The 25,538-nt window shown below is 59.4% G+C and overlaps 7 protein-coding genes across 7 annotated transcripts; 4 read left to right on the top strand and 3 right to left on the bottom strand.

The window, feature by feature from the left end:
• Positions 1–10,229: 10,229 nt before the first annotated feature.
• On the top strand, positions 10,230–11,403 carry JDV02_009845 (uncharacterized protein; the record flags this gene model as incomplete). Its single annotated transcript, XM_047991535.1, has 2 exons — positions 10,230–10,678; positions 10,752–11,403. The coding sequence occupies 2 exons, from the start codon at positions 10,230–10,232 to the stop codon at positions 11,401–11,403; spliced, it is 1,101 nt and encodes a 366-aa protein (XP_047847547.1).
• Positions 11,404–11,770: 367 nt separating this feature from the next.
• Positions 11,771–13,114, top strand: JDV02_009844 (uncharacterized protein; the record flags this gene model as incomplete). The annotated part of the gene is made up of 2 exons (XM_047991534.1): positions 11,771–11,822; positions 11,997–13,114. 2 exons carry the CDS (start codon positions 11,771–11,773, stop codon positions 13,112–13,114), a joined length of 1,170 nt encoding a protein of 389 aa, XP_047847546.1.
• A 1,068-nt stretch (positions 13,115–14,182) lies between these two features.
• JDV02_009843 (Carboxymethylenebutenolidase) lies at positions 14,183–15,154 on the top strand (the record flags this gene model as incomplete). The annotated part of the gene is made up of 4 exons (XM_047991533.1): positions 14,183–14,300; positions 14,382–14,553; positions 14,607–14,754; positions 14,825–15,154. The coding sequence occupies 4 exons, from the start codon at positions 14,183–14,185 to the stop codon at positions 15,152–15,154; spliced, it is 768 nt and encodes a 255-aa protein (XP_047847545.1).
• Positions 15,155–15,871: 717 nt separating this feature from the next.
• On the bottom strand, positions 15,872–16,657 carry JDV02_009842 (uncharacterized protein; the record flags this gene model as incomplete). The annotated part of the gene is made up of 2 exons (XM_047991532.1): positions 15,872–16,554; positions 16,618–16,657. The coding sequence occupies 2 exons, from the start codon at positions 16,655–16,657 to the stop codon at positions 15,872–15,874; spliced, it is 723 nt and encodes a 240-aa protein (XP_047847544.1).
• Positions 16,658–18,240: 1,583 nt separating this feature from the next.
• On the bottom strand, positions 18,241–20,420 carry JDV02_009841 (uncharacterized protein). Its single transcript, XM_047991531.1, has 2 exons — positions 19,222–20,420; positions 18,241–19,164 (listed from the first exon to the last, which is right to left on the bottom strand). The coding sequence occupies exons 1-2, from the start codon at positions 20,190–20,192 to the stop codon at positions 18,345–18,347; spliced, it is 1,791 nt and encodes a 596-aa protein (XP_047847543.1). The 5' UTR covers positions 20,193–20,420; the 3' UTR covers positions 18,241–18,344.
• Positions 20,421–20,904: 484 nt separating this feature from the next.
• Positions 20,905–21,926, top strand: cyp1 (Peptidylprolyl isomerase). The gene is made up of 2 exons (XM_047991530.1): positions 20,905–21,047; positions 21,157–21,926. The coding sequence occupies exons 1-2, from the start codon at positions 21,015–21,017 to the stop codon at positions 21,610–21,612; spliced, it is 489 nt and encodes a 162-aa protein (XP_047847542.1). The 5' UTR covers positions 20,905–21,014; the 3' UTR covers positions 21,613–21,926.
• Positions 21,927–22,588: 662 nt separating this feature from the next.
• JDV02_009839 (uncharacterized protein) lies at positions 22,589–25,520 on the bottom strand. Its single transcript, XM_047991529.1, has 4 exons — positions 25,244–25,520; positions 24,960–25,069; positions 24,316–24,887; positions 22,589–24,116 (listed from the first exon to the last, which is right to left on the bottom strand). Exons 3-4 carry the CDS (start codon positions 24,382–24,384, stop codon positions 23,058–23,060), a joined length of 1,128 nt encoding a protein of 375 aa, XP_047847541.1. The 5' UTR covers positions 24,385–24,887; positions 24,960–25,069; positions 25,244–25,520; the 3' UTR covers positions 22,589–23,057.
• Between the last annotated feature and the right edge of the window lie 18 nt (positions 25,521–25,538).

Raw genomic sequence — 25,538 nt, 5'->3', positions numbered from 1 at the left:
CAGCCGCAGGTCTTGTCCGAGGAGGGGTGGTGACCTTGGGGCTGCAGCCTGCATGCAAGCAAGCAAGCAGGGCGCCGGCATGCAGACTCGCATCGTAGCCACGACACAGCAGGTAGGTACTAAGACTGTAGTATACCACTACGTACATACAGTACGTACGTACTAGCTTGTGTTTGTGGCTGCAGCGGGTAGCCGTACCGTCCCGTCGAGGCCGCGCACCCGAGGTGGCATTGCTCGTGACGACGGTGCAATGTGCTGAAGCCAGCCTTGCCACCGCGTGTCGACCGGTTCGAACGTCGAGTGAGAGACGAGAGACGGACGCCAAGGATGGCGAGGCTGCGGGGTGGCCTCAGAAAGCCAATTGGGCCGGCAGGAAAGATTGCTGTTGGATCACAGCGATGGCTTGCATCAAGGGCGGCTCTTCCGTTGCTTGGGGGCCGCGGCGGCGGCTAACCTACAATGCTTGATTGGGGAGGTGGTGGGGCTCCGGCCACGAGCATTGGAAGCGACTGTTGTCGGAGTGAGGCAAGTGAGCCCTACCTGTCGTGACCTGCGTGCGCCTTCGGTAGGGAATAGAAACCGGGCGCGTCCAAGTCTCCGCACACAAGTTCGTGATGCTCGCGCGGGTAACTGGCCATGTCGAGCATCAAGTCAACAAACGACAGGCTGGAGATGTACGGGGACGCGGAGCCACAATCCCAGCTACCTGGGCCCTGGTCCAGTCGCCTGTGGGACGACGCTTGCAAGCTCCACGGAAGCCCAAGCGGGCTGGGCGCCGAGTTCCCCGCCGCCGAGGAGGGGCCAGTGTCTGCTAGAGGTGGTGACGTGGGTCCGCGGGTAACGTTAGGAAACAAAGTCCAGATGTGCCAGAATTGGCGAACAAAGCGATTGACATGGGACAATGCGCAACTGTCAGTACTGCACGATTGTGCGTGCAGACTCGTGAAGGCGCAGCGAATCCCGTCTGTGTCGAGACGAGGTGCGGGTGCTGTGAATGTCTCGCCGCCAGGCAGCATGAATGAATGGATGGATCTTACGGACGCCCCAGCAGGCGGCCCAGGCATCCATGAAGCAGCAAGATGAGGCAGGCACTTGCGTTCGAGTGCTTCCTTCCAAGTTGTAATCAGGCTGCCTTCCAGTCACCGGCCTGGGTACATAGGTACCTACTAAGGTACCTTATACTGTAGTTAGTACTACCTAGTAGCAGGCGCCAAGGTGAGGTACGCAAGGTACCAAGTCACCTCCCTGTCAGGAACCACGCCTTGCAACAGACTGAGCGTAGACTGGCGCCAGTCCCTTGGTCAGAACCTTCGTAATATCTCGGTCGACCCATGCCCGCCCTCGAACGAGTAGTACTAACATTTCACGTCACTACTGAATCTCGTGGAGGATGACCCCAGCACAGAATAGGACAGTACCAGCAGGATCAAACGTACCTAGAGCGTCCTGTTTAAGGCTCTCTTTTGGCATTTGGACAGGTCTGGGATGGCGGCGTCGCTAGTACTAAGGAAAGCTGGTACCTCATTTCCAAGGTGGGTGCTAGGTACCAGGCAGTACCTCAGGCCATCGCTATGATATGCAAGGTACGGAAGTAATGAGTACCCTACCGATGGTGGGCAGGTACATACCCTCGGCCCCTCCCTCGCTCTTGCACTCAGTTCTGGCGCCCGCACTGTCGCGCCGCGTCGTGTCGTGTCGTAGCGTGGGCCCTTCATGGACGTCCGGCGTCTGGCAGGAGCGGCCGCAAGACGGACGGGGCTGCCTGCAGTATGAAAGAGGAAGAAGAGTCGGGTCGGGTTGTGACAGACGGATGCAGAACCGACAAAGGCAAAGGAAAAACAGAACCAGGTCTCGTAGCACCTGCATCTGACACCCATTCATCGCCTCACCACGCCTTGCCTTGCCTTGCCTTGCAGCTCCGATGCGGCCGGTCGCCATCTCAATCCATGCATCCCGTCCCGCGCATGGGTGGCAGGCCCAACGTCGTGGCTGCGATCGTGGAAAAGAGCTCTGTGCAACACCATCGCGGCCCCCTGCCCGCATCGCCATCGCCGTCACACATCGTCGGGACAAGAAAAAACAGCCTACATGCCCTGGCAAGCCACCAACACCCCGGAAGCCGCTGTGCCGCCCCCTCGAGCCAGAGACGAGGACCGAAAAAAGCAAGCGCCCACATCCACAGCCATGGGTGGGAGAGCGACGGACAAGGGACCCTTGCTCTGAGAGTCCCCTGTTTAGCCCTGCGTCCCCCAGCATATCGCCGGTTCATGTCCGCGAAGTGCAGTCGTTCGTTGCTTTGGAGTCGGGTTGGCGGGGGCGCTTCGGGGCAATCGATGAATTGGCGGTCATGCACGCGGACAGGGAACAAATTGCAGCGCAGTGAAGGGCAGGGCAGGGGACTTGCTACCGACCCAGGCGTTTCCCAAGCAAACTGGACCGGAAGCCGGGGTACCACCGCCATGACAGACAGAAAGGGCCTGGTCCCAGGCGCGCCCTCAGGTGCTGCCGTCGTCGTCATCATCTGGAGGGCAGACACCCACCGACAGGCGAACGACGACTTTCGGGCGAGGCGCAGAAGCTGCCCGGACTAGTGGCCGACCGGTCGCTCGCGTAAACCAACAGGCTCGCCAAACCGTCCCGCCTGGAAGACGCCAATGTCGTCGAGAAGAAAGCAACAGACACCGGCAGAGCAAGCCATCCAGGCTGGTTGTGTGAATCCCCATCCCCAGGATCCATCCCACTCCATCCCCGGCCCACGATCAGCCGAACGGCACCCCTCCCCCCTTCCAATCTTCGCCCCCCTCCTCCCCCTCCCCCCGGCATCCATGCCTGCGTCGCTCCACAGTGTTTCTCAAGGGCGAACGCCACGGGCCCCGGACACGCAAGTCGCACGCCCCCAAGGCTTTCGCAGAAAGAGCGTTCTTTCCACCGTCTCACAGTCGATATGACAGGTCTGCTCTGCGCCCGTCTTCGTCCAACGCGCTCCCTAAGTCGTCGCGCGCGGCAGCCAGCCTATTACCGATCGCTCCCAGACGACAGACACGCCTTTCCTACGAACCGCTTTTAGTCGATGTCACTGACAGCACGGTCCATCCTCAACCAGAGTCCTGGTTCTGTCGTTCCCGCACCAGTCTCGACGACTTTGTCTGGGCCTAATTCCCTTGCACACCCCCTTGTCTCTGACCCTTTTCGACTTCTCCATGCCTGCTCGTCCCAAAACCATAAATGTCAATGGCCCCCACATCCTGTTCACGGCATCTAGCCTCTATCACAGTCCTTCGACACAAAAGTGTCTCGACAGTGTCGAACCTCCTCGCTTCAATCTCGCCCTGTTGACGGGGGGTTTGCTCGGCTCACCTTGACACTTTCCTCCTCACCCTTTGAGACACGCCCGCTGAAGTGCTTCACACGCAACGTCGATAGCGAAGCTCGTTGGCGGCGGATCACATCCCGGTTATCAGGAAACACGACTCTGCAGCCGTTGGAAGTGATTCAGTCACGGACGAACCTCTGAATCCCTTGCCCACATTGCCTTGCACTCTTAACTATAAAACGGGACACGGCGCGCCAGTCTTACCAGGAAGCCAACCAACAGACATCCTGGGCATCCCTCAATAATCGCCTACAAGACTCTATTCTGGCAGCGGGCTATCTTTGTGCACCTCTCACACGAACATGACCGTACCTCGAGATTTCCACATCATCCAGTCTCATACAATCGCAAGAGCAATCGAAGGGGAGTCTAATATGATGCGAACATTCTCATTTAGCACTGGGGCCATGATACGGCGGGTTGCCAAGGTTTGTTGTCCAATTACTCCTTGCCACGCGCCTGAAGCAACAGCAGGCTGACTCTGTATCAGTTGCCAGGCATTCGGTGTCCAAAATGCTTCGCTCGCGGCATCGAAGTATGGGTGATTCCCGGGAAATGCTGTCGTGAATGCGGCACGCCCTGCGGCTAGGTATGAGAAGAGATTTGGTGCCTACCTCGCTCCTTACCACCCAGAAACCAGATCAGCGTCAGGCTAACTGGTGGCTGTGAAGTCAGGAAACCTGGCCCCGAAGCCACCACAACCTAGCATTGGTTCGGGGCGGGCCAAATTCACCGCACGAGCCCCTAGTTGAGCTGTGCTCAGTTAGCATAGGGAGAGACTTTGGTCGTCTTCCGTCAGCATGACAGGGTCTTCCCTACTTGCCGCGTTGAAGTTTCTTGGAATTGCGGAAAGCCACCACGGCCCACAGAGGTCGAGATCTACCGAAGCTCAACACACCGGCAATGATGAGTGCCGGCAGAGCGTCCCCCGCACTTCGGTTTCGGCAAAGCGACACTGGTGCGTGACCACCAGCTTTGCAGCCAGGTGAATCGTTCGGGCGATGGAAGGGGAAGTATGCATCGACTACGAGCCGGGTCGCTGGTGTCGACCACACGGGATCATGACTCGAGATTGTGTCCCTCGATGAGAGGACTATCAGGTCCTACCGATGGAACGGCACACGACTTGACTTGCGTCGGAGCAATTTATTAAATTGCGTTATACCCTAGATGAGATAAATGCTTTTTTTTCTCTGCATAGTCGAGATGCCCTCGCCCGGCTGAGACGGCCTCTGACGGAACAGTGACAAAACGTGCCGCACGACCGCTTGGTGCTCGCCCGCGTCTTGTCGGACGTGGGTCTTGGACCCGGCGTCCCGCTAGTATCGCCAAGCACGACCCTTGAACGACCTTGACGATGGCCACGGTGGTGGCTGTCGGCAGACGATCGAAATTACTGTGACTTGGAGGCAGACCGCCTCTCCTGGTCAACTTTTCGGCTTTGTAACAATGCGTTGGTGGATGTACCAGAATCCGAGGGCTAAGGGCTGGATGAAGGTTGCTGGATCATCGATCCCCCGGAACCATGAACGTCCGTCCACCTTGGCGTCTTGTTGGTCCTTTATTTCCGCCTCTCGCACAAGGAAAAGACGCACATCCGACGCGATCGGGATGTGTGCTGCGGCACATGACGACGTATGCGTACCTACTGATTGGAGGGGTTTCAAAGGCCTTCGTATACCACCGGCTACCGGGGAACTTTGTCTTTGAACATGTCCCCTCCCCCCTCTCCCTCTGCTTCTCTTTTTTAATTGGCTGTGTAGTATGTAGATGGATGTATGCAGGTGTTCAGGTTATGCGGCACATGGAGAGTTTTCTCTTGTTGGTACGTACATACATACATAGGTACGAAGTACTAAGGTACATAAGGTAGCAGGTTTGGAACGCGGTGCAGTGCGGTATGGCCATGTACCGGGGAAATGACGGGCGGCGGGGAAAGAGAGGGGAGGGGGGGGAGTGGGCATACAGAGACATTCAGCGTGGGATGGGTGAGGAGGAGGGGGCCGGTGAAGGTGGTGAATGGAGTGCGGGTGGCGGCTTGATTCCTGTTGTTGTCAAAGTTTACCACGGGCGAGATGTATGATGAGCGGCGGATTGTAGATGGAGTCGACTCGCGAGGGCTGACTAGAGAATCTAGGCGTATGCATCATGGAGGAAGTAGTATTACTAGATTCGGTCTCGGTGGTGGGAACACGGTCGTAGTTTTTGGGCGACGTGCTACGTACGCATTGCGCGCTACCTAGATCGGGAAGAGCAGGGTGTGCCTGGCTACGATATGCACAGTAGTACGAAATAGCATGAGATATAGTTATTGCCTCTCCAGATGGAGGGAGGGTGCTGTACCTTGTTAGGGGGAGGGGGAGGGGGAGGGGGAGTGACCGAGGCGGGGGGAGAGAGAGAGAGAGGGTGGTGGGGAGGGGGGGTTGGATAGGATGGCACGCGGCCCGGTGTGGCGGCTGCTAGCCAGACTGCCTGCCTAGGGCTGTCCCGGCGCTGGGGAACGAACGTCCTACTGCAAGTACTACTACTAGTCGTAGATCCCGGGGACTAAACTTCGTCCAAGGCTATACGAGGTAACCCCCGAACCGGAGGGCTGATGTTTGCTACAAGGGCGTGGAGTTGACCGTGTGCGTATTTGAGTTTGATGGCGGTAAAAGCGAAGAGAAGGGGACAGAGCCGATACTATGTGGCGGCTCGCTCATCCACATGCCCACACGCCTACACACACTCTCTGGACAAGAGAGAGAAAGAGAGAGAAATGGCGCATGTTACCTGACGCCAGGCGCATCCAACTGACTCTGCGCTCGGGTCCTGTTGTCTAGAAAGAGAGGCACCAGCTGCCGCCAATGTGTTTGAGCAACCTGACTCAAACACCAGCAAGGTCTCAGCTGTAAATCCTTTGAGAGAGGTGATGAAGCCTCTGGGCCGTGATGTGATGGGATTCGTCATGGCATCGGGGCCCGTGTGCTCGCTCTCCTGACTTACTACTCGCGTGACCATCGTGTTTACTGGCCGTCGGCGCTGGTGCCCCATCAGCGGTTCCTGCTGCATGCTAACAGGGCTCATTAGGGCGTGGCGCGGCCACCTTGGGACAGTTTGCGCTGCGTCCTGGTCTCTTTTCACACTCGGCATGAAAGCTTTGTCGCAAAGGTGCCCGAAGAGAGGTTAGAGTGATGTGGAGGAAGAAGAAATATTCTAGTTTTACACTACTCTTGTCTGCCGCTGGGACAAGAGTGGTCAAAAGATGAACGGAATGTCGCGTGTGTTGTGTGCACGAGTGCGTGCGTGCGTGCGTATACTTGTAGATAACCAGGCAGAGTAGGGTAATTGGTGAGCTGTGTAAGTACCATGATCGACAGCACCCCCAGCCGATGTTTTGGTCACCGATGACGGCTCTCGAAGTCATTAGCTACCTTCATATCGCATCGAGGGAGAGGGAACGACACGAGAAAAAGAGATGAGCGCAGCTGGATAGAAAACATGGCTCGTTTTGAGGTCGCGATGCTGAAGAAGTGTTGGTGATGTCCGCATCGGCGCTCGGAGCCCGCATGCGCGTCAGGGGCCGAGAAAAAGAAAGAGAGAGAGGGAGTGAAAGATGCGTCGGTATCGCCCAAAAACCTAGGCATCCGCAACCCTTGCGTGGACAAGCAGTCAAGTGTCCTGCGTCCTGTTCCCTCTCCTTGCGAAGAATGCGGAGCGCGTCGATGTCGAAATTACAGCATTTCCTCTGCCCGCCCTCATAGCTAGGTTTGCGTATAACAGCTCTCTTTCTTTTGCTTTACGCTTTGGGGCTCGTCTAACTCTTCGCCTTTTCCGTGTGCAAGTACGCGTTATTTAGATTTGCCAAGCGTTTATTCTTAGAAGAACACAAGAGACCCCGTCGTCTCTTTTGCCACGGTGGAGTTTGCGGTGACAGTTCCTGTGTCTTCGCGTGTAGCAGTTGCTTTTTATGCCCCCGTCAGTGCTGAGCAAGGGTGGCGTGTGCACCTGGGCCTGGCAGGGCGTGTGTGCAAGTGGGTGTGCCCAGCCCAGGAGCACGAGCCGCGGGGCCGACTCGTGTAACGGCGGGAACCCCGACTGTTTGGTACATTGTTGCAAGAGCCGGGGGCTCTAGCCAACGGCAGGTGACGTGTGATATGTGAGTATCAAGGGCCGGGGGGGAGAAGAGAGGACCGTGCCATGACGAAAAGAGCCTGCCCTTGGCACCTCGTGATCGCTGTGAGGAACAGAATTCTCGGGTTTTGAGCAGCTGGCGGCCATGCTGAATGCGACTGTTTCTCAGCTCCGCAGGGGCTGAACTGCCACAGGTTCGCGACGATTGGCAAACGCGCTACGTCCGGTTCAGCCGAACAAGTGGCGTCAAGCCTGGCGGGAGAAGAGACTCGGATAGTGACATACTCCGTCCTGGACGGAAGACCCACAGGAGAAGAGACGGACGTTCAGGAGAAGTCAGGCGGTCACCCAACACACGGGACCCGGGTCGATCTGTTGCGTGGTGCACGTGTCCTCCGGTAGCGGGACGGGCAACGAGCCGCCCGGAAGTCCACAGCGCCCCGTGTTGCAACGGAGTGAGCGCGGCGGATGCAAGAATGTCTTGCTGCCTAGGCCTTATGTCGGCTTCGGCATGGCCGGTCCGCCCATCCGCGGACGGGACTGAAAAAGGGTGTGAGGTGGCGACAAGGGGAGCGAGCGCGAGGTCCGACGCCCGTGGCAGCACGGGCTGGTCCTTCGATTCGCGCGGCTGCCACGTTCTGTGACGCATGGGTCGGCCGGGTACCGGTGAAGAAGAAGAAGAAGAAGATTGTGCCTGGGCGGGGGCGGCGGGCAGGCGCGATTGAATGCGTGTCCTGTTCTGCCGTGGCCAACGAGCAGGCCTAATCGGACGGAGACTCTCTGCGATATGTGACGAGGGCGAAGAGCCATCGTGTCCGATCAAGGTCGGGAGTGCGGCGAGGACGGGCCAACACGTATGATGAGGTTGGCATGAAGGGTGCGGCTCCGCACGCGTCGGGGAGAAGCGAGGACTGATTGATTGCCTTGGGTGCAGACGGGGCGTGGGGGCGTGTGCCTGGCAGATGCGTATGCATATCCGACGCACGTTGTGCGTTTTGTGTTTGTGGATCGGTTGGTTCGGGGGTTGCTGTCGCTGCTGGGGCTGACCATGATGATGATGATGATGATGATGATGATGATGATGAGGATGGGAGTGTTGCCAAAGCAGCCAAGGAAGGGAGTGGGTGGCACTTGGACAGTCGGCTGTCGTCGATTACCCAAACAGGCAATTGTTCACGGCCAGCCGGAACGAGAGCCGGGGGACCAGGGGCGGCGGCCGGCCGGCACGCCTAATCCCACTGCCCTCCGGAGTTAGTCCCACTGTGTACTGCACCCTAATAGGCAACCCGGATCATTAAACGCAAGGCGCCTTGAGGCAGTCACGCCTACAATCGCAGTTGGTCTTCGAAGCCATTCTCGTAACGGGTAGCAAGCAATTCTCGTAGCGTAGGCTTCGCAGCGTAGGCTTCGCATTACAGTTTTCGTAGCGTAGTCTTCGCAACGTAGTCTTCGTAGCGTAGTCTTCGCAATGCCAATTGAACCTTTCGACCGCAGCACCTAGTAGGTACCTTTCACGGGTCTCAGCGCCCATCGAATGATATGGCAGCCACTCATAAGCTTGGGAATTGGCAGACGCCCCACCTGACCTGGCTAAAATGGTGCAAAGCACAGTGGGACTAACTCCGGAGGGCAGTGGGATTAGGCCTGCCGGCGCCGGCTGGCCGGGGCCACTAGTCCACGTCACCGCTAGCACGAACCCAGATCCATCTGCAGACGGACGGACAGGCAGCTTGAACGGAGTCGGATACAGGTACGTACTGTGCGAACAAGGGCATATGCTGCATCTTGGTAGGAGTAATAAACGTCGTGCGTGCATGTGTGGGTTCGCCTGCAAGGAAGAAGGTGCATGGGTCACAAGTTACCACTAAGCGTCCAGTGCCAGACCCCTGGCGAGCTGACTGTTGCTTGGGGCGGCTGCATTGGCGGACCGCTGCAACTTGCAAGGCGCCAACTACGTGCTAAGCTCGGCACATAGCTAACTACGTGCATACGCGGAGTGCACAGCGGAGTCGACAGCCACATCCCCAGACGATGGGAGCTTGCGAGTGCGGATGGATGCTCACCTCAGCCTCGTGTGCGGTGACATGCAAATGTCGAGGCCGTCGGCAACGTTCCGCACTCACCTAGAGCTCCAAGCAAGGGGGGTCGCTAACCCTCAGGAGCCGCAGCTCAGCATTTTTGTGCCTGCTAAGGTAGGTATGTAAGAACTAACTTACTACGTAGTAGATCTGAATGTTAATCCCTAGAGGTTCCTTGCAGCTTGGGGACAGCCATCTTCAGTCATGTGACATCAGGGCAGTGCTCAAGTGGTGAGGATGGGGTCCTTGGGTTGGGGCGGTGCTGGCTCGGCAGTAGACTCCACGGTAAGGATAGGTAAGGTACCTACCTTATTCATAGGTAGGTACTCCCGTGGGATGAAATCTGAAAATTTCAATGACAGCAGTACCAGGTACTCCGTACTCATTTCTGTTTCTGTCGGTAGGCGCCTGCCTTGGCTTTGCTCGAGCACTTTCCCCCACACGCCGTGACAGAGAGATTGCGCTCGGCCTTCTGGAAGGAGGAAAGAGCAGGGGCCAGCAGAGAAGTCAACGGGTCTTCTTTCCCCAAACCCAACCCGACCCAACCCAACCCGACCCGGTCCCGCCGCGTCACACCCACCCCCTCCCTCTCTCCCTTCAAGGTTCCTTCTCTCCTCCCCGCTCGGCTGCTTGCCGTCCATTGCATAATTGACGAGCCACCCAACATGCCCTGGAAAGATAAGCTCAAGCAGCTCAAGGGCGATTTCGACAGCCTTGTGTCGGGCGGCGGCCAGTCGCACTCGCAGGCGCCACCCCCAGGCCAATACTACCCGCAGCAGCAACAGCATCAGCATCAGCAACAGGCACCGGGCTATGGCTACGGCTCTGGACCCGGTAATGCGCCGCCACCTTCGACCGGTCCGCCGCCGGTCCCGCCTCACCCTCCGCAACAGGGGCGCCCGGCTGACCAGCAGAATGACCAGCAACCGCCGCCGCCGGTCCCGCCGCATCCTCCGGCCGCCGGAGCCGCCCCCAACCCCGTCTACTGGCGCCCGCAGTTCCGACCAGACGTGCCCGTCGCCGCCGAGTGGGACGCCAAGCTGGGCAACGGGCCCGACGGCTGGGGCAACCAGGAGCTCGAGCACTATACGGCCAAACCGGAAAATGCTTTTCAGTACGCCCCTTTTTGCTTGCAGAAGCGGATTGCTTCGTATTATACATTGCTGTTGTTCTGACTTCCAAGGAAGCACACCCGACGGCCGCCTGGTCATCCGCGCACTCGCCAACTCGGCCGCCTCGAGCTCCGAGCAGCGCTACACCTCAGCGCGCCTCGTTAGCCGACAGACACTCTCCCGCGACCGTGGCGTTCTTACGGGCTTCATCGTGAGCCCTTGCGCAGCCGGCATCTGGCCCGCCTTTTGGCTGCTGCCGCGCGAGCCCTTTGCCTGGCCCACCGACGGCGAGATCGACATTGCCGAGACGTGGAACGGCGACCTCGAGAACCACACCTGCCTGCACTGGGGCCAGCACCACGAGCCGCAGAAGCACCGTGTCCTCGGCACCCGCATCCCCGACATGCACACCCGCCCCGTGCGGTACGACTTTGCCTGGGATCAGCCCGGTGGCCAACCCGGCCAAGGCCGCATGCTGTGGTACATTGACGGCCGCCCTGTCATGAAGGCCCAGGTGCCGCCCGGCACGCGACCCTTGCGTGACATGACCATTCTGCTCAACGTCGCCATGGGCGGCAACGTGTGCGCCGGCAAGACGCCCGCCAACGGCTACTATGACATGGTTGTGTGCGCCTTGTGGATGGCGGATGAGCTTGAGTATGGAGGCTGGGGACGGTTCGAGCACGACTGGGGGAATCCGGGAACACCAGAGGGCAACACGTATTGATGAGGTACATTCCGTATGCACACACAAGTAGGTTCTTCGTACCCCCCGAACAAGGCCTTGAAAATGGCCATGGCCGCACGAGCCGCCTTACAGTGAACGTGCACCCCATCAGCTCTGGCCGATCCGATATAGCCATGTATGCCCGCGAACAGGCCGGGGCGCGACGGCAGGTTGCCGGGCAGATGCGCGCAGCTGGCAGCCTGGGCGGCCTGTTCGTTTCAAGGCCATTTCTGCCGCCCGTGCCTGCCTGCAAACGCTTCCTTCTCCTCCCTTCCTCACCGCACTCGAAATCCGCCATCGCACCTTTACATACAAACACCGCAACGCATCGACACATCCCGTACCCGCGGCCCTCCATCCATCCCTCATGGCTGATCCTTCGGCCCCCGCTGCTCCAGACGAGGAGAAGAGTGCAGAGAGTACAGATCCCAATCTCGGCATTCCCTACATTGCCCTCATCGCGGCAGTCAGGCGCGCTCACGCACGCTCGGTCGCGCGGCTAGCTGAGGGCGCCATCGTGGCTTACTCCGACACAGAGCCCGAGACCGAGACCGAGCCTGAGCCGCCCAAGAACCGCGCTGACAACGAAGCAGAGCCCGACGAGATGCGCACCCAGGAGCTCGACGACGGCCTCAGGTTCCAGCGTGCCACACCGGCCTTCATCACCCAGCACTTCGAAAACAACGCCCAGATGTGGGCCGCGCCGCTCAGCAAGGAGGACTACCTGCAGCTGCAGCGCCAGCTGGCCATCACCGATGCCAGCGTCGGCGACACGGCCTACTGGGTGCTCACCCACAAGGACAAGCCCGAGACGGTCATCTCGAGCTGCACCGCGTACATTCGTGATGCCATGATCAACGTGGGCTATGGCATGCAGTCAGTCAACGCCGTCGTCATCACCGACATCTTCACCATCCCTGAGCAGCGCCGCAAGGGCATGGCCACCAAGCTGCTGCAAAAGGTGCAGGAGAAGCTCGACGAGCGGGAGAAGCGCATCGAGTTCAGCGTCATCTGGAGCGACAACCGCCCCGAGTTCTTTGAGGAGCTCGGCTGGAAGGCGCAGCCCGCCAACACGCTGCGCATCCGCCTCCCCAAAGGTGCACCCATCGAGATGCCGCCCGCGACGGACCAGCTCGCGTACGCCACCGGCCCGCGCATGGCCAACATTGTCCAGCGCGACATCAAGATGACCAAATGCCGCTTCACGTACATACGCGACAAGAAGAAGATCGTCGCACAGCTGATCCCCACGCATAAGCTGCTGCGCTGGCACGCGGTGCGGACCGTCACCATGAAGGGCCTTCTCACCGGCGGCGATGCGGTGGCCGGCGACGACGGCTGGCTGGGCGCCTCGTGGGTCAGCGATGAGAACCGCACGCAGGTGTGGGCTTGGTGGGTGCCCGACTATCGCTCCCGCCGCCTCTTTATCGCACGCTTCATCACGGTACGCCTCAGCGGCATGGAGCAGGGCATGAAGGAACTCCTCAAGGTGGCCGCCGCCGCGGCCTCATCGCTCGGCTTCCGCGAGGTGGTCATGTGGGAGCCCACGGAACAGGTCACCAAGGCCGCGTCTCTCGTCGTCGACGAGCTGCCCGAGGGTTCCAAGATGTTTGTGGAGGAGCGCACCGATATGATTCCCTGCCTGCGCTGGCACGGCGGAAAGGAACGAGTCGGCGGCCTCATTGAGCCCGAGTTTTACGGCTATGCCTAAGCCACACGCTGAGTTCGACCCTGGATTTGGAGGAGCATGGGCTCTGCCTCATGGCTTTGCGACAGACGGGAGAGCGTTAAGGGTTTTATTTTCTCGAGCGAGAATTGCACGATGGAACTTGCCGGTACAGGCTAGGAAGGACATTGCTCGGGCCGGCATTGGTTGCGGGTTGGAGGCGAATTGGGTGTGAGCCGTTGGACTTTTACTACGCACAGGCATCTTGGACGCTTCCACAAACGTGTACTATTGTTCCCCGTAGCTTGCTTTTGACTGCCATGAGGTTTTTTTTGGTGATTTTGCGTGTCCCGAGTCTCTTCCGGTGATGAGACTCTTGAACGGGGGTTCGGACGTCTTGTGGCTGGCCGCTTGCCGAGACGATCGCGGCACTGCGGGGCCAACGACATTTGTCCATGGGCAAATTGCCGGCAGCCGAGTCCGCCACCCAGATGCCAGGCCGCAAAGGCATTTGCTACCTTAAGCGTCATGATTGACCAGGTGCTGATGCCTATTGTAGGCCGGACCCAGCAGGACCGCGGCGAACACTGGTCTTGGAATCTGTGACAACTGAGGAGCACCCGTTGCATCGCTCCTTCCGTGTCGCCATGAAGTCATGGATTTAGCTTCGTTGCGTAGGAAGCCGTGACATCATGGGTTTTGGTCGGCACCGTAGCTCCTTCCCCCCCTGTCGCTGAGGGAACGACCCCGCGCCCCCACCAGAGCTCCAGCGCCACCACCCCTCCCCGCCCTTCCCCCCTCCCCCCCAGAGGCCATGGCAGCAGCACCGTTCTATCAAATAAAATGCGACGACGCCTCCACCCAGAACGCCCACCACTACGAACAGGAACCGCTTCCCAATTGCTGATTCCCATGCGTGCAACACCCCTCTTGAGAACATCCTCGTCACGCGCATCTGCATCTGCACATCGAGTCCCGCAGCTACACGGCATCACCAGTACTACCTGCGCTTCCACCGCGGCACACTCTCACCAGCTCCGCCAGATTGGACATTTGCCCTCGGGCGCCACCTCCCGTCGAACGTTTGCGACAACGACCGCACCACCACCCAAGATGTCGTCCATGCCAGCTACCCACGGCCATAACGAGGCCTGCTGCAATATCCCGCCCGTCGTGTCCAAGGGGTACAAGCCCAAGGGCTCGTACGAGGAGATTGGCGGCTGGAAGACGTGTATGCTTGCCTGACCGCGCCTGTCCCGGGTTATCGTTGTTGCTGTTGGGAATGGAGGCACTGACTCGCGACGGGACGCAGACGTTACCGGCCCTGCGGACGCCAACAAGGCCATTGTTCTCATCTACGACATTTTTGGCTACTTTGACCAGACAGTCCAGGGCGCCGACATTCTCGCCTACGGCGACGACAAGCAAAAGTACAAGGTCTTCATCCCCGACTGGTTCAAGGGCGAGCCCTGCCCTATTGAGTGGTGAGTCGAGTGCCAGTGCATCCTCTGCATCTGAACCAGGCTGATGGCGAAAGTTACCCTCCCGACAACGAGGAGAAGCAGAAGAAGCTCGGCAACTTCTTTGGGACCTTCCCGCCTCCCAAGATTGCCGGCTACATGCCCGACTATGTCAAGGCGTTGAAGGAGAAGAACCCCTCTGTCTCCAAGTACGGCATCCTTGGTGTGAGTTTCCCCCAGCCTCGTTCAGGGCTCTTCTTCCACTCTCCAGCGCATACATGCTCACACTGCTCAGATGTGCTGGGGCGGCAAGGTCGTGGCCCTGTCCATAAAGGCCGACACCAACCCCTTCTCCGTCGCCGCGTCCATCCACCCGGCCATGGTCGACCCGGCCGACGCCGAGGGTATCACCATCCCCATGACGCTGCTCGCCTCCAAAGAGGAACCCGCCGATACGGTTAAGCAGTTTGAGGACGCGCTCAAGGTGCCCAAGCACGTGGAGACTTTTTCGGACCAGATTCACGGCTGGATGGGCGCACGCGGCGACCTCAGCGACGCACGCGTCAAGGAGGAGTACGAGCGCGGCTATAAGACGGTCCTGAACTTCTTCGCCAAGCACTTTTAAGGCTTGGACCCAAATTGAAAGCTGAATCGTTGAAACGAAGCTGCGAGCACGGACCCGCGTCGTCATGTGTTATTTGACCACGTGTGAGGGATCGCCATTTTGCCAACCGGGGTCATGTCGTGTAGATTGACATGTGGCCCTGGAGGACTTGCTTATAACCACAAGACGTTAACAATATTTGTCTATTTGTACCGACTTTACTCCTGTGTCCGTTTGGGGCCCATGGTCGTTTGTTTGGTGTGCCGTCATCGTCATCCTCACCAAAACCAAATCACCGCCACCTCCCGACAACAGACCCGCCCCTCGCTTTCAAACAAATCGCCGCCGCTGAAGGACTGCCGGAAAGACTAGTCACCTCAATGCAAGTTATCCAATCCTACCCTTCCATCGTGCTGTCTCATGCTCACTCGTTCACTCGTCCCCAGTTACTACTCACTCATCCACCCCCTGTCCCGACAGCAACCTCCCGAGATCTCCTCCGCCCACCTTCTTTGTCGTCTTCCGCCAGATTCACCGCCAGGTTCTCTCCATGCTCTTGTCCTCATATAGTACCACCCAGTTGCCCTACCCTGCTGGTGTGGGCTCGCGACGACGATGGGATGGCCAGCGCACGGGCGGCTGTGCGGGCGCCCCTTTCGACGACGAGGATGGCGCTCACACCGCGGCACGCCCACGGACGCAGACACAGACGCGGGTCCTGAGCGGGCTGCGTGACCATCAAAGTATAGACGAGTCAGAGTCAGAGTCAAAGCCGCTGACGCTGTCGTCATCCCGCCAGTGGTAGTAGTCGGACGTATGGACGACGTTGTCGTCGTCGTCGTCATCGTCGCCCTGCGGGTCGGAGGGGGTCTCGAGGTCCGCGAGGGAGGGCAGGCCCGCGATGTTGTTGAGGACTTCCCAGTCGACGTGGCGGTCGTCCCATCCGTGGTGGTAGTAGGAGGTACGCTCGTCGTCATCGTCGGAGGACGGGGAGGGCAGCGCCAAGTCCGCGAGGGGGGAGAAGCCTGTGAGGTCCCTGACGGCGTCCCAGTCGATGCTGCCGTTGGAGGAGAGGACGAAGAAGAAGCCCTCGAGGCGCTGGGGGGAGGAGGGCTGCTCTACCTCGGTGTCGCTGGAGCTGGCGACGGCGGTGGTGCTGGTGGCGTAGCCCTCGTCGACGGTGGAGGTGGAGGCCATGGTGTCGGCGTCCGGAGCGGCGGTGGGGAACAGGGCCGCGATGATGTCCTCCAGGGTTTCGTTTTCGACGGGAGGATTTTGGGCCTCTTCGTCCGCGTCCTCTACCTTCACCCCCTCTGCGGGCTGCTGCGCGTTCTCCGGGTGCGGCGTGACGACGGCTGCTGTATCAGCAGCGACGGCATCAGCCATGGAAGCCGCCGCGCCCACGACATCTTGGGCGCCGTCTGGTCGGGAGATCTTAGCTGGGCGCGCCGTGGACGGCTGCGCGTCGGAGTCGGGTCCCGCACGCTTTCTGTTGCTGCCCATGTTGAACGGGAGGCCGCGCATTGCGTTCTCGCAGACGCGTGGGGAAAGAGAGGATGGGTGATATAAGACGGCGTATAAACAGTGAGCCGAAATATAGGGGAAGCGCGTGTGCAGGAAGGGAGACGGAGGAGGTGTGTTGTGTGTCTGTCTCTCGGTGCGGGAATATGATATGCGAATGTGACGACGACTGGAAACAGTTGACAGGCCTGTACGTCGGTCGTGGGGAAGATGTGATATAGAGCCTTGAGGCAGTAGAGAAAAGAGTAAGGGGTACTTTTGCAGCGTTTTCGCGCGCGTATAAGTCGTATACGGTAGAGCAAGCAGCGTGTGTTTGTATGCCGAAGCGGTCCTCAACCGAAGAAGTGAGATGGTATAGCGAAGAAGAAAAGAAGGGATAAGAAGTTACGCGACACACGTCCGTCTTTTAAAGAGAATCGAAAAACAACAAGGCGTCCCGTGGGCGTCCCGTGATTAACGCGTGAGAAATAGGGTTTCCGAGAGAGCCTAGAGCGTCATCGTCAACGTCAGAGAGAGAGGCAAGTCTCTTGTTTTTGTAAGCTGCGGCTGGCTGGCTGGCTGATTTTCCCCACGGGGAAGTCGTACTAAGTGCGCCCGCGGGAGAACTCTATACGGAGGCAGGGACAAATCAACGAAGCGAGCTAGCAAGGGCTCCGTCCGGCCGGCCCAAGCCAAGCCAAGCCAAATAAGAATGTTGATGATATCTGTCATCCTTTGAGTACCTCCTCCATATCCGTGCGGGAGGCGCCCTGTATCGACGACTAATGGGAAGAGGAAAAGAAGAAGAAATTGGAAGAAGAGAGAGAAATTTGAAGATGAAGAAAAAAAGAAAACAAGGTTGGTCGGCGGTCCGGTCCGTTCCGATTCAAGGGGGGGGGCAGCTGCGCGCACCTGACGCGCGTGGGGCGGCCGCCCACAGATGGGGAAGGAAGCCCACTGGTTGAGACGGCCTGGAAGCTGCCATGGCTAAGGAAGTTTTGTTTTATTTCTTTTTATGATAGTACTCCATGCCCTGCTGGGTCGAAGGCTTCCTGTCCGGGGTCGGCTTCGCGAGGGCCGGTTGCGTCAGCGAGCGCGATGGGAACCGTTGTTGTTGACACGCTATAGGGCGCCGCGTTGACACTCCGACGTCACAGACGCGCATGCCCTGACGCGCTCCTCTAAATGTGCAGTGCAGTTATACCATCGCCTCGTGACGTGTATTGTACGGTTTTTTATTTTGTATAGATCGAACAGCAAGTGCAGCGTTGCCTCCTCCCCCGTCGAAGCCAGGTCGCATATCACCGCCATCCCATCGCGTTCTTGGGCGTTCCAACCTCAACCCCGTCTTCACACACACACGCAACCACACACGCAGGCACGCACGCACGCACCATTTCAAAGATTCCCTCGCGACGCGGTTGACTAAAGCTAGGCGCGTACACTGCAAAGCCAAAGATTAGGGTTCAAGGAGCGTCGCTAGTCATGTCCCACGCCTTAGTCTCGCCGCGGCTCGTAGACCGAGTACAAATCAACGACGAGGACACGAGTGACTCGCACGGTCAGATCAGGGAGTAAACCCTTTCCGACTAGGAGCAAGAGTGACGTGCCGCTCAATCCGAGTCTCCGTGTTCTATGGTCTATTCCATCTACATGCATCATCCCTATGGACAGCCCTCTATGCCACGCGCGCGGCGGCGTGTGGCGGCACCTAATCCTCGTACTCCCCATCGGACGGCGCGTCGACCGACAGCAAAAACACCCGATGCCCCTTCCTTCCCCTTCCGCCTCTTTCTGTGGCGTCGGAGGGCTTGCCATCCTTGGCCTTGTCGCTGCTCTTGCCGTCCTTGGCGTCGCCGCCGGCGTCCTCTTTGGTGGTGTCGACGACGCCGTTCTCCAGCTTGCCGATCCGCTTGATGGCCCTGCCCTCGCCGTCCAGGTCCACGACTACGTCCGCCGTGTCAAGTGTCCCGTCCTCGGTGTACGTCCACATGTCCCTCATCTCGCCGCGCGCGAGGGCCGTGACGACCAGAGATCCTAGCACGCCGGGGACCAGGTACAGCAGCGCCGGCTGGCCCTGCTTGAAGACGATCAACATGGCCAGGGTCGCCATCATGCCCAGCGCGTACCCGACCATGGACGCGTAAAAGTACGTCTTTGGGAAGCTGACCGCCGCTAGGTCCGCCGGGACCTGCCGTGCTCCCGTGACGAACAAGGTGCCCCGCGTCCAGAGCTTCTCCCCCCACCAAGCCTTGACGTTGACGTACCGCGGCTTGATCTCGCGGTGCTTGGTCTCGCTGCGCGTCACCAGCTCGCCCGAAACGGCGTCCTTTTCGACGATTTTGAGATCCGTCGACTCGTACTTGACCTTGCGCAGGTAGTACATCCATAGGTCAAGGCGCAAAGCCCAGCCGATGACCATGCCGGGGATAACGATGTCGCCGAGACCCAGGATGCTCTTCCTCGTGACAGCCTGGAAGGTGAGCTTGATAGGCACGTCCAGCTTGGTGGCGACTGTGACCATGTATGGCCTGTCACTCGTGTCAGCGTGCGCCGCCACAATGACGTTGCTATACCGGGGAACCTACGTGAAGAAGACCATGTAAATGTCGTAAAAGAACAGGCCAGTGAGGACCAGAGACCCGATGAGAAAGTCGGTCGGCGAAAGAACCAGGAACGAGCCGTAGCACATGCCGTACCCGAGCATGTTGGACAGCAACGGCGACGAGGTCGAAAAGTAGACGAGGGCCGTTGCCAGCGCCAGCAACAGGGACATCATGTGGGCAAACTTGATCTTGGCCTTTTGCTTGCCGACGACGCCATGGACGAAGAACCTGACGACCCAATGCCTCGTGAGCAGGCTTCGCAGCTCCCAGGCCGCGCTCTTGGCCCCGTCGGACCAGGCCAGCACCGCCAGCAGGCCGGGTAGGGGGTTGGACTCGGTCGCGGCGTTGCGCCCCTCGACCACATTTCCCACGTCGTCGCACAGCGCGACGGCCCGAGCGCGCTGCACGACTTTTCTCAGGACACCGTCCCGGGCGCGCCAGTAGCGGGGGAAGACAAAGGAGGTGGCGAGCTCCATGGCGTGGGCGTACAGCGTCAGCAAGCTGGCGATGGACATGGTGGACATGTACCAGCGCAGGATCCTGTTGAGCATGGCCGGGTCCTTGAGCCACTGGATGAGGTAGTACAGGCCGACGAGGATGACGCCGGCGACGAGCGGAAAGACGATGGCGTCGGTGAGCTCAAGGCCCTGCGAGAAGCGATCTTCGTCCTCATCCTCATCCTCGCCCTCGTCCTCACGGCCGTCGCCGCGGGACCTCTTGGACTTGGCGGGGGAGGCCGAGGGCGGGCGACGCAGAGCGGCATGCGCGCCGAGGTAGATGATTCCCATAGCGCCGGTGACAAGCTTGAGCTCGAGCATCATGAAGTCGAGGTCGCGCAGGAGGCTAAAGGCGGACGAGGCGGAGTCGGTGCCGTTGCCGTTGAGGGTAGCGTTGACGCCGTCGAGGATGCCCTCGCCCGGGCCCATGCCACCGGCGGTTGCGTTGGTCGACATAGAGAGGCGGGAGCGGCAGCGCCTCGCTCAAGCGTGAGTTTCCCGACGATTGTGGCGACGTGCTGTGAGAGAGCCCAATAAGCTTAGGCGTTGCTTGAGGGTTTGGAGTGAGAGCCTTGCCGCGACTAGGCCATCCCTGTGTGAGGAGAATGAAGAAGAATAAAAATAAATCGAGATTTTCGACGAGACCAGCAGGCCTCTGTAGGTTTGTGGGCATGCGGCAGGGCGACCGACGTTGACGTTACAAAGGCAAGGTGGTCTGTACCGTATAAACTCGCGAAATTCGGCACTGCCCCACAGCGGGAGGTCAGGGTTCATGGCAAGCACTTACCTCAGAGAAGGCAGTCGGCACCCTCATTCTTGGGAGAGTTGAGCCAATGAGTCCCTTGTCATAGTGGTTTCACTTGAAAGTGGGGCAGTGCCGAATTTCGCGAGTTTATACGGTAAACGGATGCCGCAGAGATGGGCCGCTGGTAGTGGAGGTCGGACTAGTAGTGACTTGTAAGGCGTGGCATCCATTCTTTGAGAAACGCAAGCATCTGGGCTGGCACCCACTGCGGGGCCTGCGCCACACATTGATCGTGGCCCGCCCCCCCAAAAGGCCCCTGGCAGTGGCTCGGGCCAGTGACGTTTCTCCATGGCAGGCGGGCTTCGAGGACCCCGGGCAAAAAAGTCACAGCCTCGTCCCGCCTCGAGCGCAACCACAACGCAACACCATCACCACATTCTGTGGCCCGACTACTCTCCTACCGCGAAGTCGCATTCTCGAGCTGCCAAACCGCGCCCGGCCAAATTGGGTCGGAGCCACGAGGCGTGCCCACCATGACGACTGACGTGGTCCTCGACACTACCATGGTTCGTGAACAAATAAACCCTTGAGCCCCCCCCCGGGAATATCTCACGAGAGACGCGCACGCACACACCCGAAAGCCGCAGCTGACAAGAGGGGTGGGAGAACCTTTAGGGCTCCATCACGCTCGAGCTCTACACCTCGCACGCGCCCAAGACGTGCAACAACTTCGCGACGCTCGTCCGGCGCGGCTACTACACGTCCACCGTCTTCCACCGCATCATCCCCAACTTCATGGTGCAAGGGGGCGACCCCACGGGCACGGGCCGCGGCGGCGCCTCCATCTACGGCGACCGCTTCGAGGACGAGATCGACCCGGCGCTCAAGCACACGGGCGCCGGCGTCCTCAGCATGGCCAACGCCGGGCCCGACACCAACGGCTCCCAGTTCTTCATCACCCTCGCCCCCACCCCCTGGCTCGACGGCAAGCACACCATCTTTGGCCGCGTCAAGTCCGGGCTCGCCACCGTCAAGCGCATGGGGCTCGTCCCCACGGGGCCCGAGGACAGGCCCGTCGAGGATGTCAAGATTGTGCAGGCCCGCGTCGTGGAGGGCGAGAATGAGATTTAGGTCTCGTGGCGCGTGTGTGAAGCGTGTGCATAGCGCGTGCGCGTGCCTCCTCTGAGCGGGTGCACCCGCGAGGGACGGCAGCTTCTAGGCTTGAATCGTTGAGCGAGCCGCGGTGTTTGGCGTTTGGGGACGTCTGGGAAAAAGACCTGTTCATGTACATGAATCTGCTGTGGGAATCCAAGCTACAATGTAATAGCTAGAGGTCCAATAGAGCACATCGCCTCATGGTAGCGAGGCGTACGCTCAAAAGCAATGCGACTTTACACCGTCAACTTGTCACTGATTGCCAACCGCCAAGTTCTTTCCTTCTTTCACCTTCCTTCTTTTCTTCTTCCATCACCTATCTGTTCTTTTCCTAGCCCTTCTCCGCCCCACGCCATCCGCGCAAAGCGATGGTCTTGCTTGTGCAGCACCGCAGAGGCAAAACCTCTTATCAAGACGGCTGGTCACGACGACAATCTTCCGCTCAGCCGCAGTGTCGTACAGGCTATTGACTCCTACCATAACTCCGGCCATATGAAAGAAATGGACAAGAGGCGAGCAGCATAAGGTGGAAGTTCAATCAAACATGTCTTCTTTACCAGCGAGCTACCTTGACATTGTCCTGTTACAGCCTCGTCACGTTCACATCAAAGAGTGCCAACGAGTATTCATATCACAAAACCTAAACCTTCCCCCCCTACCCATGAATCAAGGCCGGCCGGGGTAAATGTGCTGTGGCGGTCCGATGGCTGAGCGTCATCGTCTTCGTTATCGACCCTGACTTGTTTTTGTCATGACGCGTGGAGTGAAAGGATACCCCACGGAATATGCGAAATACGGCACGATTCTCGCAGTCGACGCGCTCGACCTGAGCAAAAGAAAATCCAGTAGGACTCACAACCAGCCCCGCATTGCGAGCTGTGGCCATGTGCCTCTTCACGTCAAGGTCACGGGCACACGTCTCCAACATTGCCATCATCACAAACGTCTCAAAGTCTGCAACGCGGCTGAGGAAATCCTCGGTGTTCTATTCACCAGGTGTCATAAGTTATCACGTCAACAAAGAAGACTCGTTCACACTCCAGACGCCGTGGACCCTGTTTGCCGTCCGTGGATGCTATGTCTCTCCGTCGCCCCTCTTTAGCCAACCCGGCCGCTCGTCCAATGCAGAGTTGTAAAAGAAAAAGAAAAGAGGGGAAAATAGTACATGAGTCGCGAAGAGCGAGAACAAGGTGGAAGGAAAAATGAAGCGACGTGCGGCACTTTAATGGTATAGTTGTGCGTCGAGGGCGCCGCACAGTCAATCATATCCAAACCTCGGCGATGCGCAACCGAGGTGACAGATTTGGCGAGCCCGCATGGGAGCCATGTCGAGCGCCCGTTTCTCGGTGGTAAGCACTCTGCCGCGAAGTCCGACGTGGCAGTATGCTATGTACGTGCCGTTTGCCGTCATCGGCATTGGCTCATTTGCCGGGCGGCGACGACAAAGTGCCTGATGATTCCGACTCGCCATCCGGTTCCCGCCCGTTCTTGGACACCGGTGAACTCGTCACGGGCTTGGCCGCCTTAACCTTTTTTAACGGGCTGCCGTCCTTGTGGGCCAGCTTGGGTGTGCCCTTGCGGGGGGTCAGGTGTGGCGTGTCGGAGTCGTTGAGCTTCTGCTCTTGGCTCAGCTGTGAGGCGCCCTTGGACTTTTCCTTCTTCAGCATCGGTTTGCTCTTGATGATGACCTTCTTTGTCATACTGGTCGAGGGCTTGAGCTTCTTCTTCTTGTGGCTGTTGTCCGAGTCGGCGCCGTCGTCATCGCTGGCATCGCGCTTCCGCGGGCTCGAGGCCCGGGAGGCTGGGGCGGGTGTGGCCTTTTGAGACGAGGGCGGCGTCGAGTCGTGCTGTGAGCCTCCGTTGTTGATCTTTTGCGCGGCGGCACGACTGGCGTTGCGGCCGCTATTGCCGATGCACGAGCCCATGTGGTTGTTGAGTCGGGTGACGAGGATGCAGCGCTTGCACTTGCTGCAGGTGGCCGAGGGGAACGAGAGGACGTTGGGGGGTCGCTGTTCGGGAGTGGCGGGCGAGTCGGTGCCGTCCTTCTTCTCCATATCCTTCTTCTTCTTGCCGCGGCCGGGCCCCGGGGCGACCCAGCTCTGACCGTAGATGTCGCAGCCGGGCTTATCTATATAAGGGTGCTTCTTGCAGTAGATGACGGCCGGGTCGGGTTTCCGGGCGCCCTTGCCGTCGGTCGGGTATAATAGCCGTGGGAGGTGGCATTTGGGGCAGAGAATGTCTTGGGTCGTCTGGAGGGGGTTTCCCTTGAGGAGGACCTTGCCGTCTTCATAGATGGCGGCGTCGGTTTCGACGCGGACGTCGGGCTTTGCGTCGGGGACGGAGGTGTCCGAGGCGTCGCTGGCGAGCTTTTCGACGCGGATGGCGGCCGTGTTGGCGCGGGCCGTCTTCTCTTCGCGATGCGTCTTCATGACCAGGTCGGACAGGACGTTGTAGAGGACATCGTCGAGGATGGCATGGGCCTAGTCGCGGGGAGGGAGCAAGCGCAACAGGGTCAGCGAGAAGGGTTCAATTCGAGCGCGGCGACGACGACGAGGCCGCGGCGAGCGCAGACGGGGGTGCCCTCGTCGAGGGAGGCGGGCGACGAGGGCCAAAGTCGCCGCGGGCAGGGCACGGCGACGATGGATGGCCGCAGCAGCGACGGGCAAAAAAAGGACTTACCAGCTTGTCCATGTTGCCTGCATCATCACGGGCGCGGATGACGCCGGCCCGCCCCGTGGTAGAGTTCATGGCGCCTCCTTGCCCTCGATGCAAAAAGGACGCCTCCCCCGATGCAGCAAGGGATGGAGAGAGGCTGATGGATTCGTCGACGGCGTGCAGCGGCAGTCGTGTGATGCTGTTGCCGACCAGACCCAGGTGACAGGGTGGAATTAAGGTCACTCACTACTATCGGCCGGGGCAATCTGACAAGCAGCCAGCAGCAGCGAGCGCGGCGGCGACTGGGCTGGCTGGGCGGTGGAGACCTGCTGGGTGGCAGCGTTTTGGGGTGTGGCTTTTTTCGGGGCGTGCGAGCGAGCGAGCGTGTGTCTGTGTGCGTGTGCGTGTGAGCGCGCGCGGGCGCCGGCGTGGTGTCTGCTGGTGTGGTGGTCTGTTGTCGTCGGGTGCGCTTCTCTGATGTGCTCCAGGCGGGTGGATTTGATGTTGGGGCTGGTGGATTGCGCTTCGAGTCTCGGGGGTGGATAGCTTTTTTTTCGGGGGTGGGCGTCTTGGCTTAGGGGGGCCCCTCCAGGGCTCTTCCGGGCTGTTAGTGCTGCAGCTTGCCGTCCACAGTCCCTGGGCTGGGATCACGTCCAGTCAGTCCCTACCTTCCAGATGGTAAGTACTAAACAGCACCTCGACGCCGGCAAGGCGACGACGGTAACAACGAGTGTAGAAAGCGCGGACGCTGCGTGCAAGCTGGAAGGATGCAAGACTACTAGGACACAGGCGTTAGGTTCCGTTGACGCATACCATACATGTTGGGACTCTTGCGGGCTATGTCTGTCCTGACTCGCCCTTCAGAGCGAGCACCTGCGTGTGTGCGTGGCGGCGGTGGTTCGCAGGATGGGGGATGGCCGGATCGACCAGCAAGGGTCCGGGTGCCGCCTACCTGCTCGCCTTTACAGCACTTTGTTCAACGGGGTTTCGGTGCTGTCTACCGGCAAGGGTCCTGGGCAGGACGGTCGAGCACTGTGATGGCGCAACGAGTATCGTCGTCACGTCAATCAAGCCGACAAATCGGGGGCTGTGCGGCTCGGCAGCCGAGAGCCAGGGCCGGCAAGGTGGCGAGCAATCTGATCCGATGGGATGCGACGAGGTCCGATGCGATGATGACGGATGAGGACCCTGAGAGGAAGATTGGTAATAATGGCGGTTTTTGATTCCACCACATACCAAAAGAGTGC

This window comes from Purpureocillium takamizusanense, chromosome 10, assembly GCF_022605165.1.
Source record: "Purpureocillium takamizusanense chromosome 10, complete sequence".
Lineage (NCBI taxonomy): Eukaryota > Fungi > Ascomycota > Sordariomycetes > Hypocreales > Ophiocordycipitaceae > Purpureocillium > Purpureocillium takamizusanense.
The sequence above is the reverse complement of the archived record's forward strand: the minus strand, read 5'-3'. Positions and strand labels throughout refer to the sequence as shown.